General features: G+C 36.2%; 1 protein-coding gene across 1 annotated transcript in view; it reads left to right on the plus strand.

Annotated features, from left to right (window-relative positions):
- Nucleotides 1-23,337, plus strand: part of MALRD1 (MAM and LDL receptor class A domain containing 1) — a 199,103-nt gene that overhangs the window by 110,932 nt on the left and 64,834 nt on the right. Inside the window, exons 28-31 of the mRNA XM_010007011.1 lie at nucleotides 4,433-4,613; nucleotides 11,717-11,845; nucleotides 16,209-16,370; nucleotides 22,064-22,221. Of these exons, the coding sequence (XP_010005313.1) occupies nucleotides 4,433-4,613; nucleotides 11,717-11,845; nucleotides 16,209-16,370; nucleotides 22,064-22,221 (630 nt within the window). The remainder of the gene's footprint in view (nucleotides 1-4,432; nucleotides 4,614-11,716; nucleotides 11,846-16,208; nucleotides 16,371-22,063; nucleotides 22,222-23,337) is intronic.

Consider the following 23,337-nt stretch of genomic DNA (forward strand, 5'->3'; position numbering starts at 1 on the left):
TGCTTATGATACAGAAGAGGGCCAGCATATTCTACCTACACACAGATAGGCAGCACTAGTACTTTCAGCTGAAGCCAAACCAAAAAGCTTAACCATCTTTTATAAGTCTATTGCAGCATAGAATTAAAATGGGCCTTCAGCCACCAGTCCAGGTTGAAGAGTAATGTAGACACTCTATAAGTATGTGTTAGTAAAAGAACAGCCTCTTAAAAAAAGGAATAAAGGTGATATTACAGCCTTCCACATCCTCAACACTAAAACACATGTCTTTTGATTGTCATTTATCTCTTTTAGATATCTCTCTCTTACATTAATACATGTATATGGGAGTGAAAAAGATCAAAGGATTTCTCGATGAGACAAGCAGGTCAAAGCAGAGATTGATTCCCCTCCCTCTCCTCCCCCCTCCTTGAGCCATATATGTGTTTGTTTTAGAAGCAAACACATTCCAAAGATATTAAAGAAATGCCAAAGCACTGGACATATTAAGTGGATGGAGAATGCAGAAAGCAAAACAGTAATTCATGAAATGGGATCTGTAAAGCGTACAAAAAACGATCCTCTCATGTCAAGTATGGATCCAGAAGTGTAAAGCTTACATCTCTAAGCCAAGCCAGCTCCCTTGTCTAAGCCTGGGCTGAGGAGGAGAGCCAAGTTTCCTGCATGTCTCTCTCTCTTTCTCTCCCTTTCCTTGACTGTTCCATGCAGACAATGTTCAGAGCTGGTGTTTTTGAAGGGAAAAATGGAGTTTTCACCCCAAATTAGAACAGCCTTCACACAGTTGTGCAAAGGATGAGGTTGCTTTTAATTTTGTTGTGTGGAGAAGTAGCTGAGCAAGTGAAAATAATCCTTTCATGCTTTATGAAGTGCTGCTGTTGTATAGGAGCTGCTACTGTTGGACTAAGACAGGAAAAAAGAAATACCTGTCTCTTCTGTGCTTTATTTGTGTCAAGAATTTGTGAAGTGTAAGGAGATTGCCATTTCTGATGAAAAATTTCTATCTGAAAAAAAATCTTCCTAGCAAAAAGTATTACATTGTCTCACTGTGGAAAAAAACATGCCCCAATTCCTGTATCTGTATAAAGATTTTATGTTTTATAGTTATGACACTATATACAAGTCAATTGCTACAACTTTTTTATGTGACTATTTCTAAAGAAATATGTGAACAATATTACTTACTAAACAGCACCCCTTACTCAAAAATCAAGGTGATAAAAATAATATAAGTCTGAACAGAATGACTAGTAATAAAACATAATGTGAAACCAATCAAAATCAGGCTAACAGAAGACATGAGGTTCATGTTCCAGGTAACTGTGCTACATTCAATATTTCCAGATTTCACATAAATATTTATCTCTGTATATTTTAAGAAGCTCCACTGACTTTCATACATCCAAACTTAAATACATGTAATGTTTTTTTTATAGAGTTGGGGCTTAATGTTGGGATAGATACAAGTTTCTATCTCACCTAAATGCATGAAACTAAAAGAATTCCCTTATTGTTTAGTGTTGTTATTATTATCCATTTAATTTTAAGTCTCAAAAATATACCAGTAATATACGGCTCTGAGCTATTTTTGTAAAATTAATCAGTAAATTCTTACAAATAATGCTGAGGAAATTCTTCCATTCCAAAGAGTTTTCAAGGGCAGACAGAAGAGGTTACAGATACAGGAAATGGATTAAATGTTAAACAATGTTTCTCTTCCAAGTTATGGTTTTGCATTCCACGTTGGACACCATCAAGCCAAACGTAACTTATCATAACCATCCATTTTATTCATATCATGGATAGATGGAAGATGTTTGCAGACTAAGCAAGTTACTCCAATAATACGTATTAGTCTTTTTGAGGTTATTAAAAATATATCAGAATAAATGGAATAGAGATTGTTGAGTTACTGAAATAATTAAGTTAAATTGTTGGCTGCATATTAGATGAACAGGAATAATATTTAAAAAAAAAAAAAAAAAAAGTTAAGTTAAGTTAAAAGTTAAGACAGTTCAGCAGCTTCAATTACCATATCTATTCTTTTTAAGCTCAGTGTGTTTCCAGGTTGAAACACAAGGCTAAATTTTAGAAGGGTCTCACACTCATTCTGAATTGAGGCCTTTGTAGTTGCATCAATTATAGGCTTGAAGGAGGCTTCTTTACTGGTAGGATGGCTGGTCACTGGAACAGGTTCCCTGAGGAAGTGTTCATGGCACCAAGCCTGTGAAAGTCCAAAGAGCATCTGGACAATGCTCTTAGTCATGGCTTTGTTTCAGGTAGTCCAGCAAGGAGCAGAGAGTTGGTTTCAATGATCTCCATGGGTCCCTTCCAACAGGAGATATTCTATGATTCTAATAAATGAATGGATCAAAAAAAAAAAAAAAAAAAAAAGTTAAGTTAAGTTAAAAGTTAAGACAGTTCAGCAGCTTCAATTACCATATCTATTCTTTTTAAGCTCAGTGTGTTTCCAGGTTGAAACACAAGGCTAAATTTTAGAAGGGTCTCACACTCATTCTGAATTGAGGCCTTTGTAGTTGCATCAATTATAGGCTTGAAGGAGGCTTCTTTACTGGTAGGATGGCTGGTCACTGGAACAGGTTCCCTGAGGAAGTGTTCATGGCACCAAGCCTGTGAAAGTCCAAAGAGCATCTGGACAATGCTCTTAGTCATGGCTTTGTTTCAGGTAGTCCAGCAAGGAGCAGAGAGTTGGTTTCAATGATCTCCATGGGTCCCTTCCAACAGGAGATATTCTATGATTCTAATAAATGAATGGATCTCTGACATGATTCATGTAGAGTCAGGAATATATCTGGGAGAAATACATTGAGAAAATCATAATCATTTGTCATTGACTGTGGAATTAGTGGTGCAAAGCACCAGCGAGATCCTGTTATATTTTTCTCTCTTTAATGGACTATTTCACCGGCTTTAAACCAAAGAGATGTAACTGTAGAAGCAATGCCTAAAGTTGCCTCTGTAGGTGCTTTTGTGCTCAGTCATCTTGACTTAAAAAGGGTTGCTATTGCTACTGGTCCAACACCAATAGTAGTGTGCAGCAATAGAGTTGTTCAGCTGAATATCTATAACTTCACATGCAGTTATGGAGACTTTTCCTTTTGTTTTCTTTTCTATTTAGCAATTTAAACTAAAGTTGCCATTGTTTTCAACTAACTCCTTTAGAGTTAGTGATAATTTTCCAGAACACTATTGTCAAGCCACACTTTGGTATCTATGTTTTGGCAGGTCTGAGGACCACCTTCTAAAAGATATCAACAATACTGCATGTTCCCTGGCTCAGAAACAACTAATATACTATTTTTGTGCATGCTTGTCTGCACTTTCCTATTCAGAATACAATATGTAAAGCACCAAGATTCATTTTCTTATCATAAATATGCATAACACAATTTTATTAATATGAATCTGATCTAGCGGGTTCACCATGTATAAGAAAATGTAATTAATTTTCTTCCCTACTTTTACTGTTGTCTCTATTTTCCTTAGATTTTGCTTGTTCGTGTACTGCTTTCCTAGAACCTCTGCTATGCATTACATTTAGCTTTTCCATGCGTTGCAGTGTTTTTATTAACCCTAGATGGTGTACAAATGAGTTTTAGTAAGAAAGACTAGCAAAACATTTCTCATTTGCAAGTTGGATGATTATCTATGGAGTAACAAAGAAAAATAAATTTGAATATTTATAAAACTTTTTAAATACTTACTCTCAGTGCTATCATATGCATGTATCATCCATTCACAATAACTGAAATTGATGCATATGCGTTCTAATACTATTAAAAAATGAAGCATGTTTATGCTGCTGACTTGTCAGTTAGGTTATATGATTCTATGCTTTTTTAAGATAAACTTTAAAATATATTATTTTTTTTGAAAGCCAGAATACACTTATTTACCTTTACCTAAACTATATTAAATGTGTGATTACCATGTATTTTGTTAGTTTTTCCTAATTTGTATTATTATTGTCACAAATTTTTAAGTATTCTACCTCTCTGATGCCCTAATTTTAAAATGATACTTACCTTGCATCCAGTAATATATTCTAAACACAAAGAACAAATCTCAGCATTACATAAAATTAAATAGAAATCTACCAAAGTGGCCTGTTTTGGAGTTCAGTCATACACATAGTAATTTCTGTAATGTTCTGAGACTTCATCAACTATTGATGCTTATGTGATTTGTGTGGTAATCATCTCATTTCAGTACTTTACCTATTATCCTAGCAAATCATGTATTTACCATTCCTTGACAAAAATGAAGGGGTGTCTTCCAGATTTCTCTTTGTTTTATTTTTTTCCAAAACTGGTATTTGATAATCCACACTTACGTGTATCCTACTTTATAAACTGGTATTTGATAATCCACACTTATATGTATCTTACTTTATATATTTTTATTCAAACTTCAGTCTGATGATGGGATTGTGAAAATATGGAGTGAATCAGGAAATCATGGTGACAAGTGGAAGAAAGTTGAGTTACACTTGGGGAAACTGAGGAACTTTGAAGTTATCTTTGAAGGCATTCGTACCAGAGACCTAGGAGGAGGAGCAGCAATAGATGACATAGAGTTCAACAACTGCACCACAGGTAAGTTCAAGAGGAAAGTTTCTGGAGCGATGCTAAAGGAGATACTTCTTGTTTTTAAATGCATCTTGGTTTTACTGTTTCCATCATAAAGTCACTGTTGATATGAATATGTTCATATGAATTAATTCAGTTATGAATACATTATGTTCACTCATAACCTCAATATTATTTTATACTAATCCAAAATGCCTTGTGTTAGTGCAGCATTCTCACACTAAATTGTTGCCATTAAATCCAATAAATGCTTCAGGTTTTGTTTCCTTAGGTTATTTGGTTTTAAGTAAGAACTTTCCTTCTCTCCTTCATTGGTAAGCTATGGAGTCTCTGATGTTGTATATCAGAATTTTATAGAAATTATTTCAGATTCTATCAAATGAAGCCTGGTATCCCTGTTTAATAGTAAAGGCTCTTGCCATAAAAATTAGTTGAGGCTACTAATGAACCACTGTCATTATTCCTTTTCGCAGATCAGTTCAAGTGTTAAGACCAGTGAAATAAAGAAAACCTTTGACTCATTCACAGGGTACTTTCTCTATGCAACTCTTCTTTCTGTGGATATAGGCTGAAATAGTAACAGTTTGCTATGCATTGTGGCTTCCAGCCAGAAAAGATGTGGTCTTTATCCCTTATAGGATACATTGTGTCAGTTTCAGGGAAGGTATTTAGGCAAGCTTTAATCTCCTGCGATGGTCTGGATAAAGTTGAAGAATGCGAGGTGCACTTCTGGAGAGCATCTTTTGATTTAGTTTTATCTGAAAAAATGCACATTTTGCATTTAGAAATTGCTCTGTGATGTAAAAGAATGGGAACTGGATACACCTTGGGACCTACTTCAGAACTGCACTTTAGTAATACTAAGCTTAAGGCAGATGTACACTTGAAAGCTCTTCTGAGCACATAAATCTGGTGATTCCCTGGTGCTTTTTCTAAGGGTGTCATTGTACCCATTGCTATGCATGTGATGATTCTCCAAAAGACAAGGGTAGATGGATAAGGATGCCCTGGAAGGAGACACAAGGTCAACATTCCCCTATCAACTTGCATGAAAAAATGATGCTGATCTCTCATGCAATTTATTGTCAGTTTGTCCTTTGATGTATTAACTCATACAACACGGTATAGTTAAACTACATTTCTGAAGTTCTGTCCTATTTTGGATCTACAACAATCTGGATTCTTCATTTCACAGTCAGATTCATAAATACATGCAGCAAATGAAAACAGCCGGATTCATTTTTCTAAAGAAGCAGAAAACTCCCTGTTATATTCATAAAGATTGCGTCAACATACCTTCATATAATGTAAAAATATTTCTCCTTACTCTTAAGTCCACAGATTTTATAATAAGCCAAAAATAGATATTATATAAACATAATTGGAAATATTCCACAGAGTTATCATCACAAAGAAGGAAATTGTTTCAACAGGGTTTTGGAAAGCTGTCATATGAAGGATCTTAAATCTCTTAAACCACTCAGATTGCTGAAATTTACATTTGTTTCAGTCTCTGACCCTACAAATCTGAATGTTAATAGTGCTTCATAACCAGTCTTGCATTAAAATTCCATTGCAGTGACACAGTTCAGAAAGTAACTTGAGTTTATTACTATAGAGGAACTCTTTGTTTTACATCATTGCTTCAGCAAGAAGCTCTGTTGTTAAAGCAGTTGGATCATGTGCTCCAGCTACTTTCACTTGCTTACAGATTTGGCATATTAATATTTCTGTGTATTTTGCAGAAAATTATTGTTTATGCATATGGACAATTCAGGGAAGGCTATTCCATAGAAGTTTGAAACACGCAGTTGAAGTATATAAATGCATGGTATTGTAGACAATAAAAATGAGGTTTTTTTAAAGACTGAATTAGAAAAGTTGGAAACTGAAGATGCTAATCTTTATAGACCTGTCACTTGCACAGTGGAGGTTTTTGCACTGTAATAAGGTACAGTCTTTATACAATTAGGAAACGTTCACTTACAGCATCTCTACTAGCATATCCTAAGCACAGCAGAGTGTTAATTAACGTTGAGATGCATGTATCCTATGGGAATGTGTTTATGCTTACATCTTTGCTCTTCAGGAGGATCAGAGGCCTGTAAAATATTTGCTTTTTAACTATATGCATGTGCATATGTACAAATTAATGTCTGTAAAACACTGAAACAAAGAAAAAACCCACAAACAGCCTATTGACCCCCCATAAATTTTCTGTCTCTATAGTGATATTTAGACTCAAACCAAAGTCAAGGGTGTATAATTGCATTGTCTTTAGTGCTTTTCACATCAGTTTTGTGCATTATTTTTTGCCTTCTACTCCAGCAGTTAAGATCTGCTTGCTTAATTTTCTCCAGACTTTTGCTATGCTGACCTTCCTGTTGGCATGATGACATGAGGAAGCCTGGTCTGACCTTTTTCATTTTTCTCTATATTGATTCTTTACCTTTGTAAAACAAACAAATAAAAAACCCCAGTTTGCCAGATTTTCAAAAATAACGTTTCCTGACTGACCCAACTCTGGACCATTCAGGATAGAGAAAGTATGTAATGTCTAAATTGGTTTTTTTTGCAGTACGGGGTTCACAGTTTTTATTGTGTCTGTTGTAACAAAGCTAAAAGACAATGCAGTCTTACTATGGCCAAAGTCAAGGGGAAAAATAGCACACAAATCAGAAGGAGTCAGGGGCTTCTTCTCAACAAAATTAATAGACTTACAACATCTATTCAGTACTCTCTTTGTAGCTGTAGAACTGCTGAGCATATGGCCAAGGTCCTTTAGCGGAACTGCAGGACACATCCATATTTTATACTCAGTCTCATAAGGTTAAGCTAAAATCTTATATCATGGATATTTGAGCCACAATCATTACAGACCATGCACAGAAAAAAAACCTGGAAGATAATTGAAAATAATTAGAACATAAATAACAGGTTTGAAATAAATATAAAGGAATGGAAATGAGAAAGCCTGAAATTGCATGTGAAAAAAATGTTTAGCTGCTTTCCATATGGCATATAGTGGTGGAGATAAATGTTAGAGCAATTTCAGATATTTTGGGATAGCCTCCTCCTCACAGACTGTACTTCTGGAACCTGCTGAATGGCATTCCTAGATGATGGTTTACAGCCAAGCCAATATAATAATTGCCTGGAGAAATAATGTACTCAGGTAGAGACTGTGAAGAGGGAAGATAAGAAGGAATCTGTGTGAGGATTTGTGATGTGAGTATTAGAACTGCTTTTATGCAGTATTGTAATATTCAACAATTATCACAGACTTTAATAAATCCAAAGACTTATTTTATTGTACATGGGTTTTACTTCAGCTTGTTTTCATACAGCATGTTATAGAAAGATGTTGTACATATCATGAGGGAATCTACGTGCAGGTAGATTAACTCCGCAAACTTCTTTGCTCTTCACTTCCTTAACAGTGATTCACATAGCTCATGTTATATGAGGATTTTCAACCAAACAAAAGATAACAAAATATCAGTAGATTATTACAGATAACTTACTTCTGATCTGGGCTTCTGGGCTCCTATTCTTCAAAGACATTTCCCAGAGGTCTCACTAATTTATATGAAATCAACTGTGGATTTACAGCAAATGTGAAAAGTCTTGGAAATATTGTCAGAGACAGAAAAAAAGAAAGCATAAGAGAGTCATAGAATTACAGAATTATAGAATGCCAGGTTGGAAGGGACTTAAGGATCATCTGGTCCAACCTTTCTAGGTAAAACTATATATGGTTCAGCTCCCTGTCAAGCTGAGACTTAAAATTGTCCAATGGGGGGAATCTACTGCTTCCCTTGGGACATTATTCCAATGTTGGATTGAACTCACAGTGAAAAATTTACCTCTTGTGTCCAATTGGAATCTCCTCAGGAGCAACTTGTGCCCATTACCCCTTGTCTTTTCCATGTGACACCTTGAAAATGAGGAACCTCCATCTTCTTGGTAGACACTCTTTAATTACTGGAACATTTTAATAAGGTATCCCCAAAGCATTCTCTTCTCAAGGTTGACCAAATCCAGTTTTCTCAGCCTCTCTTCATATGGCACTGATCATCCATAAGGCCCTTCTCTGGACGAAAACTGAATGCAATACTCCAGGTGTTGTCTGACAAGTATGGGATGATGTCTTCTTTATCTCTATTGCTGATGCTCTTGTTGATGCAACCCAGCATCCTGTTGGCTTTCTTTGCTGCTGCAGCACACTGTTCACTCATGTTGAGCCTCTTATCCACTAAGACATCCAGATCCCTTTCCACAGGGCTGCTCTCCAACCAGGAGGATCCCAGTTTGAACCACATTCCTGGATTATGTGTTCCCAGGTTGAACTTAATAACACTTCTCCCTTTTGAACTTAATAAGATTCCTGCTATCCCACTCCTTGAGGGTGTCTAGGCCATCCTGGAGGGTGGCTCTCCCTTCTGGAGTGTCAGCCTTTCTGCTCATCTTGGTGTCATCAGCAAACTTCATCAGGGTGCTCTTGATCCCAACATCCAGGTCACTGATGAAGACATTAAACAGCATAGGGCCCAATATTGATCACTGAGGGACCCCACTTGTGACCAGTTGCCAGTTTGAGAGGTCTCAGTCTTATCAGTTGGTTCTGAGAGGGTAAGTTATGTTTTAATATAAAAAAATAATTTAAATTCAAAATCTAAAATCATTTTTTTTGCAGGTTTAATTGAAAATTGTGAAAAATAGTGAAGTTATCACTGCCAGAGAAAGATTCTTCTTAATGTTAAATTAATTAACTTATTTATTTATTTATTTTCTTTCACCTTCTTCTACAATAATTCTTTATACAACTTTAGTGACAGAGTATCCTCTGTGACTAGCATGGAGTTAAGAGTAGTATTCTCTTGTTCCTTTATTGATTTTGGCCAAGCATGACATTATCTGTAGGCTAGAAAAAAAAAAGCCAGTAGTTTTTTCTTAATAAAAAACTAAAATACCTATGAGTGTTGTACAAAATAACCCCTAATGATTTTAATTTTTATTTATTTATTTATTAATTTTGAGACATCTGACTCTTATCTTCATGGCAACACCTCCTAAACATCCTGTAAAAAACAAGTAGTGGTCTGGTAACCTAAAAGAACGCATCAAGAATTATTAATATGCTTTTCCAGCTCATGTCTCATTGCCATAGAAGAGTGATCATGAGTGCAACTTGTCAAACATGCTGTTAGCAGTAGCTTGAATTTTGTACATCAGTAATTTTAAAGAAAAGGAGTCTTGTACTACAAATATAAAACACAGAGTAGAAATATGGACATATACCTTACTCAGCTATATCATACATATGGATTTTGGAATCTCAGGGCACCACCTGAAAAACCTACAGTGAAAGACAAGTTAAAATAGGTGTATCATAACTCTAAATTAAAATAGTAGATTTTTTAGTTGATTTATATGTTTTTTCATGGTCTGGCAATTAATTGTGATAATAGTCTAGGAAGAAGAGTTGCCTGTTTGGGATCAGAGTTCACAAGCTTTTCTCCTGTTTAAGGCAAATAGGATATACATTGTCATACTTAAAGTAGTATTTAAATTATTTTTAGTTTTAAAAGAAAGTAAAATGAAAATGCCACAGTATTTTAATAGGAAAATGATTTACCAAATTGAGCTGAACAGATATATACTTTAACATATAACAAGGTTGCTTTGCCTAGTGGTAAACTTTTTCTTTCTCCTCATATGTTTTTATTCCTCCTCACCTACTGTTTACAGTGAAGACTATAGGTGAAGTTTCTGTAATTCTTTGAACAACTTTACTTCCATGCTTCCGTAAACAAGAAGCTTTGAAAGTCTCAGCAGACAAATCCTTTCTCATTATAATTCCATCCTAGCTTTGCAGATTAGAGGGAAAACAACTAAAACATCCTAGTGTTTGGGTGTACAGGCCAATTTTTTGCTGTTATTTTTGAAATAAGCAAGTGGGGTTTTTTTAATCTTTAAGTATGTGTCATGCACAGCTTTACATTTAGTGAAGAATTTAGTTCCTTCTACTCTGACACTTGAAAACAGTTGAAACTCTTATAACAGAAATACTCAGTGCAAACCTGGTCCTGAAGCAATAAGGAAGGGAATTCAGTCAGAGAAAGCTGCCGGAGCTCATTTAGTCACTCAGAAGATATATTTATATTCAGCCAGAGTGTATGTCCAGTTACCTTGGTTATTTGATCTTTTCGCTTTTTTCTTCTTCAACATATTTTAATGTTTTATGAGATTCTCACCGATTTTTATAAATAGGTTAATGTCAGGGTATTCTAACATGGGACACTGGAATTGCATCACTTGGTTAACACAGCAGATGTGCTGAAATTAATGGTATATTTCGTATTAGTCTAATGTTTTAATTTTGCCTTTAGAAAGAATTTTTTCTTGGATTTCATGGTGAGCTGTCAATTTACAAATTGCTGATATCGATTGTTTCATTGTAGAGGAAGAAAACTAATTTTGAGAAGTCTAGTCAATTTTTTTTGTAGCTTTTACTTTGTGTTACTGTAACACACATTGCCTTGAACATACTTTATCTTTTTTGAATTACTATTTTATTGTACTAAAAATCTCATTACACTTAGCAGAGGATGCAAATGATGCAGAATTTGGTTCTAGAAAATAAATAATATCCTTTTTGGAAATGTGAAAATCAGCCACAGGTGGCTTCTACAGGACATGCCTAATGTTCTCATACAGGTTACTCAGTGGGGAAGGCAGTGTGCCCAGCAGAGGTAGAAACAGTACAGGGTATCTCAACCCAGCTTGGCAGAGCTGCCAGAGTCACTCTGGGGGAAGACATTACAGGACATTCTTTTTTGTGGAATATGCACAACAAATACACTGGGAAAACAGTCATGTTGATGCTGAAATGAATCTTCCAGGCAAAACATCCTACCCTGGAAGCCTTGGGCAAGGCCAATACAATAGTCTAAACACACATAATGCACCATTAAAAGAGTGAGACCAAATAACATCTGTTGGAAGGAGTAAATCACTGAAGTCATGATGTGTAACAACTAAACAAATTAAAAAGAGCATTCTTTAATGTAATTACAACATTTATTTAAATGTCTTGTTGGTTTCAGTTGGAGAGAATCCCAGGGAATGCCCTGCCCTCACTGATTTTGTGTGTGGGAATGAGAATTGCATAGAGACTCAGTTCATCTGTGACTATAAACCAGACTGTGAAGACATATCTGATGAAGCTGACTGTAGTAAGTATCTCTTTCTGTGTTAATGTAATCTCCAGTTAAAAGTCTAACTTTAAATGCTGTAGCTTAAGTTAAGTGAATTCATACAGCTGCTCAGAAGACAATTATGAGCAGGTTGCTTCCTCACGCAACACAGAAAGTCTGAGATTTTCAGATCCTCAGAGATGTTTCCTGGAAATGTATTTAAGTTTTATTTAGTTACAAAAGTAACATATAAAACTAAAGACTAAAAAACAAAAACAAAGCAGCTTAAGGGTGAAAAAAAATATTTAAGGAATAAAATCCATAGGTTACAACTCTAATGGACTCTGAGATGATATGTAAATCCATATATTAATTTGAAACCATGTTGAGCTGTTAATGCTGAATAAAAAAGCTAAGTAAGCAAATTAATGCATAATAACATTTAGACATGAATCTGCTATTTTAAAAAGGGATTTTTTAAAAATAGGCCTGTCTTTCATTTCAGTGTAATCTTGTCTTTGTGATCTGAGTTGTGTCGCTACTATATGTTCACTGTTTTTTATTCTTACTGCTACTGCAGAGCTATGAAAATATTTTCCTGCTATAACTGTTACAGAGCAGTTGGACAAAAGCCAGTCTGTACATTTTTGCAGTCCTAATAAATAGTGAGACAATTCTTGTAGCTATTCTTCATGTATGCTGTTTAAGATGGAAGGACTCAGCTCGAATTTGAAAATCTGGATCAGTTTAATAGGCTTTCTAGTTTAGACTTGAAACTCAAAAGCAGTAAATCATTGTGCCTTTATTCCTGCTCTGTGTCCTTTTTTATCTACAATCACTGTCCAGACCAGACTTTTGAAGTAGGAAGCCTAAGCAGCCCATATTTACAGTTCAGTAATCACTCTAATTGTTAATCTTTGACCTGGAAGACCAAATTCTACCATAATTCAAATATGATAAAAAATAGCCTTGGTACATAAAGTAAATATATGACATACATCAGTTCTATGCTTACATTGTGTTCGAATACCTCATTGAAATCAACCAATGGCTGGTAATCCCTTGAAAATCAAAGGCATTTTTGCTTGCATGGGGTTTCCAATTGCTTTAGCTGGACAGGGTTACAAAAATAATGACACTTTATTGGGTTATGTAAATTACATTTTTTTAGCCCGACAGCAGACTTGTAACCTAGAATACACGTGCAGATGTCACTATCGGAGATTTAACCTGGAGTTTCTCTCTTTATATTATTTTCATAAAAGTAAATGACACTTCTGAAGTACATACACTGAAGCTGGATTCTCTGTTTCAGGTGTCTATCTCCTGAACTGTTTCATGTTTCAGAGTCAGATTTGTGGTAATGAATATATGTTGAATTATAACTTTAAAGGACTAGCTTATTTTCAAGCAGATCCCAAGAAAAGACAGATAATCTGTACTTCTTGTATATAATATTAATATTTTTTTCAGGAGTTGTACAAAGTAAAGACAGCAGAATACTCTGCAAATCACCCTTGTAACATTTTACAGTCCTAACAAAGAAACATTGTCTGAGTTGCTGTCCAATGTAAAAATGCTCTGTAAAGATCTTTAAAAAAAACAACTATCAAGGCACTTGATTTATTCTGTAAATATTATTGAACAATACAGAGGCTTTGTTGAGGAGAGAAGTGGGGAGGGGAATATGTCCTGGGTTGTCTGGAAGGATTGTGATGGCAACAACTCTCTTTTCTTAGTCAGAAAATAGATGGAAACACTTCATGTCATATTAGGAAGAATTTCTTTCCTGAAAGGGTGGCCAGGCATTGGAGCAGCCCGCCCAGGGAGGTGGTTGAGTCACACTCCTTGGAGGTATTGAAGAAACATGTATATGTGGCACTTCAGGCCATGCTCTAGTGGCCAAGGTTTTTGGGGGGGTTTTTTGTGAGTCTTTTTTCGTTCAGTGTGTGTGGTTGTTTGTGGTTTTTTGGTTGGGGTTTTTTGTGCTGCTAGTTGAACTCAGTGATCTCAGAGGTCCTTTCCAACCATGATGATTCTGTGATGCTGTGTGATCTTGAATCACAGTAAAACAAGAGTGTTTGCTAGTCTGCAGAAGAACTTTTCCAAGGGAAGGAGAAAAAAACCAAACAACTGCACAAAAAAAACCCACAACAAAACCCTGATATTCACTTAAAATAGAGGGAAATTTCCTTTTATTGTAGATGGAAAGCCTGTAGTTACATCAGTCTTTAGTCTTGCTATTGCTGAGAACCGACAGAATATCAAGTTAAAAATAGAGGATACAGAATACCCAAATAAGCCTCAAGTATAATGTTTCCTGATCTGATAAATCGTAGTTCCTTAGGTGGGAGTAAACAACATTAGTAGGCATGTAACACCTGCTAGATTTGGAAAACTAATTTTTTAAAGAAAAAACAACAGGAGCTGCTTAATCAGAAAAGCCATAAGAACAAACACAGAGAAAGCCCTTCTCAGTCTAACCTGCCCCATCACAAGAGGTTATTTTTCTACTTTTTTCTTATTTTTCTCTAAGCTCAAGGTAAGAGCTTATTTCACATTCTACTATAGTTTTATACCAATATAACTCCAAAGAAGTAAATGGACCATAATCTACTCAGCAGCATTTCCTTTGTGCAAGATTTACAACAGAATCTGGATGAAATTAATTGTATCCATGTAGGCCGGTGTACTTTTTTTTTTTTTTTTCCCGTAAATAAACTAATATAAATTACTTACTCTATGCTTCATTTGGTTCAATCAAAAAATCCTGCAAAATTTTCATTTTCTTTCAGTGACCCACTGGAAGTACTGAGGTGAAAAAAAGCACACATTAAAGCAGTTTCCATTTTCATTAATTGCAGCCAATTATACAACCAGATTTTATTAACAGCAAACCTCAGTGTTGATGACCCAACTAGAGGAGTGCTTGAATTACTGAAATATAAGCAATTTTTCAGATAGATGGAAGAATCCTCTTCTGATGGCTTCTAAATAAACTCTGTTTACCCATAAAATAAAAAGTACTCAGCAGGTGCAGATATGTCTCTGGTGATGCCGTCGATGCTGCAAATACTTTTTATAAATAATTACTGATAATTTGTTTCTGAATGTACAATTTCAATGTTAGGGTGAAATTCCTAAAGTGAGATAATCTATTCTGAATATTATAAATTCCAAACACACTCAGACTTTTATCTTGTTAGAACTGCACAAAAAATTCTACTTCCTCTTTCAGTTACTGGGTTCCCTTCTCTGCCCTACCAGCATGTGAGCATATTTGGTGTTGGAGTTAGGCTTTGTTAGGCTGACAGGATGCTTGTAATACAGTGACAGTGTGGATGCTCAGTGCATTTGTGTATTCATTCATTCATGCCATGCTGTGAACAGCACTAACTAATGGTTGAGGTGGGAAGGCACCTCTGAAGATTGTCTAGTCCAACCCTCCTGCTCAAAACAGTGTCCACTGCAATACGTTGCCCAGGGCTGTGCCAGTCAGGTTTTGAATATCTCCACAACTTCCCTGGGCTACCTGTGCTAGTATTTAACATTCCTAACCTTAAAAACTACTTCCTGTGTTTGTGCCCATTATCTCTTGCCCTGACACTGGGCACCACTAAGAGGAGACTGGATTTACACCCTCCTTGTCTTCCTTATATGCTTCCATCAAATATTTATACATACTGATGAAATCCCACTGAGCCATCTCTTCTCCAGTCTGAATAGTCCCAGGTCTCTCAGCCTCTTCTCATGAGAGATGCTTCAGTCCCTCACAGTACTGTGAGAGTGCAATATATTTCAGAACAGTACAGATCCTTCTCCTTGCATCCAGTGTGATATAGGTTATTCATTGGATACAAATTATTTTTCTTTTAAGATAAATGTCCTATACAGTTAACTAGGGTGACACATTTTTACAGAAAAGTGAGTCCACAGGGTTATAGGGAGTGTGCAGACATTGGTCATACAAAACAGGTCTATAACAATGATAAGTTAATGCCCTAAAGAATGGCATCAGTTCTTCTTGTAGCATCAAAGTAGAAAATAGGAAAAAAAGACAAAACCGGCTGCTAAAAGGTAATTAAATCTATTTTTTAAAATCTGCATCCTTTATACATAGACAATTATATGTGAGTAGCTGTATTTTAATGTTGCAGAATGCGCAAGACTTACATGGGCACATATCGTAATAAAATTTAAGGCTGTTCATATATGCTTGGGAAGAAAAGAGTGATTTCTTTGTTGCTTTTTTTTTTTCTTAGTAACTACAACATAATATTTATGTCAGCACATGGAACACAAGGAACCATAGCATTAGCCAAACAGAGTAATTTCCATTACTATGTATGGCTTTTTACATGAAAGAGCTAGGATGATAATTTATTTCTTGCTGTATTTTCAGGTTTCTACACAAGTATTCCTGGAAGCTGTAACTTTGAAACACAAGATGGAGAATGGACCACTGTATGTGGATTAACACAAGAGCCTAGCAATGATTTGGATTGGAATATTAGCAACAGCACTGTCATGGGACAAATGGGTCCTGATACTGATCATACACCAGGTATTGCCATGTGTCTTACATCACTTTTGGAAAAATAAAATATTCACTGAATTAAACAAAATAAAATATCCAGCAGATTAGTGACACAATAAGACTAAATTTTGGTGTCATCAGCTGATCTTATTGTCATATTGAGCAATTAGCACAGTTCACAAACCAGTCCCAACAAGCATTTAAAATGTTCACTTTTATATTAAAATTACAATAGAGGATATGTATTTCAAAAAAGCCATTAAAAAATGTTTAGCATTTTAAGATATTGAATCTTGTAATTTATACTATTCTGTAACTTCTAGCTCTGTATGAACGAAAAAACAGTCTGGCTTAGTAGCCTGTTACCAGCCTTTTAATAAGACACTCATCAACACTGTAATTTTATAGATTGCTCTTTTCAGAGTGATCCTAATTATGTCATTCTGTATACTTCACTTCAGCTTGATGCATTTGTTTAGTAATTTCCTAGACAATGAGCTGCTAAATATAATGTGAAGATATTAATTAATCATCACATATGGGACATAACAGATGTCTTTCTGAAAGTGTACAGCATGCCTGTACAAATGTAGCAACTACCTCCAAGACCTCAATGATATTATTAATTAAGGATCTATTTGAAAACTTTTGAAGAATTACAGATATTAACATTTTAATACAATAAAAGAGGATATCTTAGGCAATAATGATGGGTCTCTAAGATATTCCAACAAGTCTTGCTAAAAAATGCTGTGACAGTGTATCTTTAGCATGAGGGTGGTGACACACTGGAACAGGTTGTCCAGGGAAGTAGTGGAAGCCCAGTCCCTGGAAGTGTTCAAGAGCAGATTATGTCCATGCTCTGCTGAACAGCTGAAAATCTTTGGATAAATGAAGGTGCCATCCATTTTTCTCAGATCACCTGAACACAAAGTGTAGAGCTTACACTAAGCAGCAAATTAACTGAAACCATCTGATGACTCTGTTTGTGCTGTAGTTAAGCTCTGGAAAACCTTGTTGTATTGCAGGCAAGAATTGGCTGAAAGGCAGAGACTGAAGGGCTAGAGTGGATGGGACTACATCTGGCTGGCAGCCAGTCCCCAGTGGTGTTCCTCAGGGTTCAATTCTAGGACCAATTCTGTCAATATCTTTATCAACATTCTGGATGCAGAAGCTGAACACACCAGTAGCAAGCTTGCTGATGATACGTAACTGGGAAGTGCTGTTGACTTTTTTCAGGGACAAGAGGCCTTGCAGAGGGATCTAAATAGGTTGGAGCATTGACCTGTGATTAACAGGATGAAATTTAACAAGTCAAAATTCCAGATTCTACACCTAGGAGAGAGTAATGCCAAGCATAAATATAAACTGGGAGAGGAGCTGCAGGAGATTAACCCTTCAGAAAGGGACCTGGGAGTGTGAGTTGACAGCAGGCTTAGTGTGCATTAGCTGTGTGCCCTGGCAGCCAGGAGGGAAAACCACACCCTGGGGTGCATCAAACACAGCATCACTAGCCAGTGAAAACAGGAGCTTTTTCCACTGTATTCAGCAGTAGGGCAGACTCACCTTGAGCACTGTGTGCTTTTCTGGGCCCCATGGTTTAAGAAGGCTGTGAGGGTCCTTGACTGTGTCCAGGGGAGGTAAAAAAGGTGGTCAAAAGTCTGGATGGAGTGTCCTGTAGGGATGGGCTAAGGACTTTGGGCTTGTCTAGTTTAGATAAAAGGAAGCTGATGGGTGATCTCATTGCTCTCTACAGCTTCCTGAGGACGGGAAGGGGAGAGGGAGGTGCTGAGCTCTTCTCCCTGGGGTCCAGTGATAAGATGTGTGGGAATGGTTCAAAGCTTTGCCAGGGGCAGTTTATACTGGACATTAGGAAGCATTTCTTTACTGAGAGTGTAGTTAAAGACTGGAACAGACTTCCTAGAGAGGTGGCTGATGCTACAAGCCTGACAGTGTTTAAGAGGCATTTGGGCAGTGCCCTTAATGATGTACTTGTTACGGTTTGACTCAGGATTGGCGGTTAAACCAATGACAACAATGCTCTCGATCCCCTTCCCACCCAGGTAGGGAAAGGAGAGTGAGAATAAGGAGAGATGCTTTCTGGATTAAAAAACTAAAATAGACAACTTTAATTAAATACTAATGATAAAAGAAAATATGTACGAAAATACGTATTTTCAGGAATGTGCAAAATCCCTATCAACTCTCCCCACCCCCAGCAACTCCCACAGCATCTCCTGAGCTGTGAGCAGTTCCAAAATGTCGCAGAGTGCTGCAAGAGAGAGTGGCAGAGCAGACAGGGACTGAGGGCAGAGTAATGAGGGTCAGGAACACACAGGCCTAGGGATCAAAGGAAATGGATAGATAGAGTCCTCCCCAGAGGCTGGCCTTGGACAGAAGAAGCAAAAGGAGGGCTTGACTTCCGTGACCCCTGAATTGTATATGGGATGGAAGAGTTTGGTTGGCCAGTTTTGACATGTGTATAGTCCCCTACTCCCTAGGGGAGGATTGTAGGTATGTCTCTTCTGTTTCTTTAGTGTCTGAACAGTGAACCCAAGAAGTAGAGCAAAGTGTCCTTGTTCTCTTGGCGGTATCTATAAACTTTCAAGTGTTATCCATTACTAGCTGGAAAACTTGCTGTTACTTTCAGCAAGTGTACTGCTTAAGAGATTTCACTGAAGAAAAAAAAAAACCAAAACAAAACAGTAAAAAGAAAATTGGCCTCATCCTGGCTCAAACCAGGACAGTACTTCAACTTAATCAGCCCTGAACTGATCAGGTGTTTGGACTAGATGATGGTTGTAGGTCCTTTCCAACTGAAATAGTCCAGTCTATTCTAATAACAGATTCCTGCTATACCAAGAGTCTGACTTTGAGAATTGGATTCCTGGAGGCATCAATGGCTATCATAGTACTCTTTTTCTTATCAGTATTTTGAATAATCTATTTTTTCTGGAGTGTGATACCATCCCAATGAATTATATAAAAACATGCAATCATACGCTGGTCCTTAAAGAATATCTGAGGAGACGTGTATGTATGTGTGTGAAGCACTTATGCTTCCTATGTAAGATTTTTGTTTCACTTATCTCCCCAATACTGGCTCATCAGAAATCTTAACATAGAAGTGTTTCCTTAGATGCCCCTACAACATGTTGCTGATGGACTACTACCAGAATGCCTATTGCTTGTTAGGAGAATGAAATGTATTGAGAGGCAATGTACACCGCAATCTATAATTTTATATTTTATTATAGAAATATAAAAGCATATAATGTCTTATACAAAATATATAACATAATAAATATGTAGGGAATATTTGTTTCCATCATAAATATAACAATAGCTATTTGAGAAGTGCTTAACTTTCCTTTCTAGAAGCTTTAATGGTTAGATACCTTATTTTAATTTTCAGCTAATTATCAAATAGCAATTAATATTCAATGAAGAAGTGTTACAATCTCTGCTGTTTTTCTCTTGAATTTGTTAGCTTCATGATCTCCAGATTTTTACTCTCTTTTGGTGTTTTATGTTTTCAAAATGAAGAGAGACATCTTATCAGTTGGTGGCTGTAACCATTTTTGTCCTGCACATTTATTTTCTTCTTTTCCTTCAGAAAATTCTGCACCTGCTCACCTGATCATGAGGGAACTGCTCATCTGCCACAAATCATGGGTTTTATTTTAGAGAAAGCAGACACCCATACTAGTTCGTATTGCTTTTGCAGGCTGTACATGTGGAAGTTCTCCCCTGTTGGAAAGGGACAGAACAGACAGGTAGAAGGAAAAAATATTGCAGCTGTCCCAGGCAAGCTGTTCCTTGCAAACCAGTAGTCTAACTTGCTTTCTTGCTGTTCTTGATGCAGTGTGATTGCAAAACAACCAGTAGTCCTTGGCACTTCAGGGAGATTTTGTGCTTTTCTATTTTGGTTTCTCTCCTTTAATTCGTTCTTCTTTGCTTCTATGAAATTACCCAGAAATTGTAAGAGAAACAAAGTTAATAAAAAGTGAAGCAAAAGGAAAACAAAATTAGAGCGAATTTGTTTGTAAAATTACCCAGATTTGTAATTTACTTGCAAATTAACTGGGCAAGAAATAGCCACATTAACAATAGAGAAATCACTTGTCGGAATTGCCAACAGCCTAGATACAAATGACTGGAAATGTCCAGAACTATCTGTCAGCCCATTTCTGACCTGAATCCAATTCCTTCCTGTTCCAAAATAATTTACTGTAGATACTAAGCATATAAATTCATTGTACAGAGCATACATCACATAATAACAATAAAAATAAGCTTGTTGTTTTGTACCAACTTTGTAGCAAGTGCATTGGCACAACTTTGTGTGGAGGAAACTCATATTGGTTTAAATGTATCTTGTATTACTTCATGTAGCACAACTGAAATTAACCTTACAGTTTCAGATGGGTAGAAATGTTCTTTTGAAAAAAAAAAAAATGAAAAAAAAATTGCATCACTATAAGAAAATTAACTTGCTGAGTTGGTACAGACTCTGGAAGAATATAAGCACTGTGAGTTGAAAACAAAGACTTTCAGTGATAAATAACAGCTATGTTTCACCTGTTTAACATTCCACAATCTGAACAGTGTGTAGCTTATTCAGGTCACAAATTTTAAAATATTTATTTCTTTACATTTACTTCTCAAAATGTTTCTTTGAAGTAGTTCAACTACTCCAAAACAACTACTAACTCAGCTCTGATCTTCAAGTGTTGCTTCTTTAGGATTTAGAAGGAAGTTGTCTGCTGAGGTTTTTTGTGTATGGCTTTTCAGGACAGCCCCAGCAGGTGCTCTCCTCTGTGTGAAAAACCTCTTCACCATGGAAGACTCTGTCATACTCTAATCTCCACGTAGGATCAAACCTTGCTTTTATTGTAGTAGATGGAATTAAAGTGATGACAAAGAAGGGGCTACTGCTAGTTAATTATGAAGCAAGCAGAAAAACAAACAAACAAATAAAACTCCTAAAAAAACCTCCAACCAAACAAAAAAAACCCCAAACAAACAAATAAAAAAGAAACCAAAATCCAACAACAACAAAAAAAAACACCCAAACAACAAACAGGTCAGCACAGGCACAATTTGCCTATTCAACTACATGCTTTTGATGCTATGTGATCATTTTAGGTGATAGGTCCCTTCTGGCGGGGCAGGGGCTGGGGGTGGCACAGAACACCTTTATCTGCTTGGAACAGAAAAATGAATACTCTTTTGTACTACCTTCGGGTTTTCCAGCAGCAGCTGAACGATAGGAAACACGGATATTTTAGCTCACTAACAAGCCTTGGGGCTTCAATGTTTTCCCTGTTGCCATGCTGCATGAAAAAAATACTCTTGGGTAAGAGCTATCAGCAAAGATGTTCCTGAGTCTTGAAATGTCACCCTTCAAACAGATCCTTAGAATCTGTAAGTGAATGTTTGTGGTTGCAACATGTTTAAAATTTGTTACTCAAATCCAAATCAAGTATTTACAGAAGGATAAAAAATGCATAATGAGCTCTGAGGAAAGTTATATTAATATTTTATGTAAAAAACAAAAATACACTAAGCATTAAAATGGAAGGCTACTGTACAACCAACATAGGGTACAAATGTCTGTGGTAAAAGATATCAGTATCTATGTGTGTAAAAACGCTTATTCTCTGAAGCATAAAGTAGTATTTAAAAAAAACATAAATGTTTTTTATCTTTTTATTAAGGGAGAGGCCAGCATTTTTTGTATGTGAACTCCTCTGCCCAGAAAGAAGGAAACAGAGCAAGGATAATTACCACCAAACTCTTTCCAGCTAGCCTAGGGGTCTGTAGAGTTCGATTCTGGTTCTGGATGTTTGCTTCTAGGCAAACAGGAGTCTTAAAGGTAAGAGAAAAATCATTTGTGCTACATCATGACATGGTAATATTTGCTTTAGTAGTATTTGCATTTCTGTGTCTAGAATGAGCAAAATCTCAGAGCTTGTTTTAACAGTACTTTCTCACAGCTACACTTTTGCTACATGTGTAAGAAGTAACGTTGCGTCTTTGACTACTATACTTAAACCTACCAAACATCAGCACAGTTCTCTGCAGAATTCATTCTTTAACATAAAAAAGAGGCAGGTTCCAATGTTTAGGACAGAAACAAGATGTGGTTTAAAATAAAAGTTTTAAACATAATAATGTCATCAGGTATAGAGGGTGTTTGATTAAAAAAAACCTGGAAATAAGACATTTAACCATATTAACAATGCTAGCTCAAACTTCCATGAAAATGTCTTCTTGCTGTTCCCAAAGCATCCTTAATGGGCACACTTTAAGTTATTAAGTACCCTCATAAGTCCAAGAAGGTATGTAAACCCGTGGCAAACAACGTATTTCATGTGGGTCATTGAATTAATATGTTACATAGTGCCATTTTTAGAGGTCTGAGCAAGATTGCTTTCTATTGTTCTCTATGACAGCTTGCTAAATTTTGACAATACAGGTTATGTCAGTTTTACTTTGTGTGACAGAATATAACAATTTACATATACTATCAAACGCCTTAACTAAATTAGTCTATGTTGAAAATGAGCAAGAATATTTTATTTTTTTTTGGTCTTGGACCTGCAGTTAGTCAAAGTTTGGATTACTCTTTTTGTACTTACCTTGTTTGTCTTTGGTCTGGGTCTCCAATATAAAGGAAAATCGTAATACAGTAACATAGGATTATGAAACTGTAGGATTGCAGTTCAGGATGGAAGGGCCTCAGGAGTTCTTCAGTCCAATCTTCTGCTCCAAGCAGCCAGCTGCAAGATCACACTAGGTGGCTCAGAAATTCACTCAGTTTTGAAAACTTCCATAAATGGAGAATACTCAACCATTCTAGGCAATTTTGCTAAACTGTCCAGCATGAAAAAGCTTCTCCTTGTATCGAGGCAAATAATAATGTTACCTTTCATTCCACATTTGCCTATCTTTAAGCAATATTTTTCAGGATACAGTTTGCATCTCAATT

The sequence above is a fragment of the Chaetura pelagica genome, unplaced genomic scaffold (assembly GCF_000747805.2).
Source record: "Chaetura pelagica isolate M959 unplaced genomic scaffold, ChaPel_1.0 scaffold17, whole genome shotgun sequence".
NCBI lineage: Eukaryota > Metazoa > Chordata > Aves > Apodiformes > Apodidae > Chaetura > Chaetura pelagica.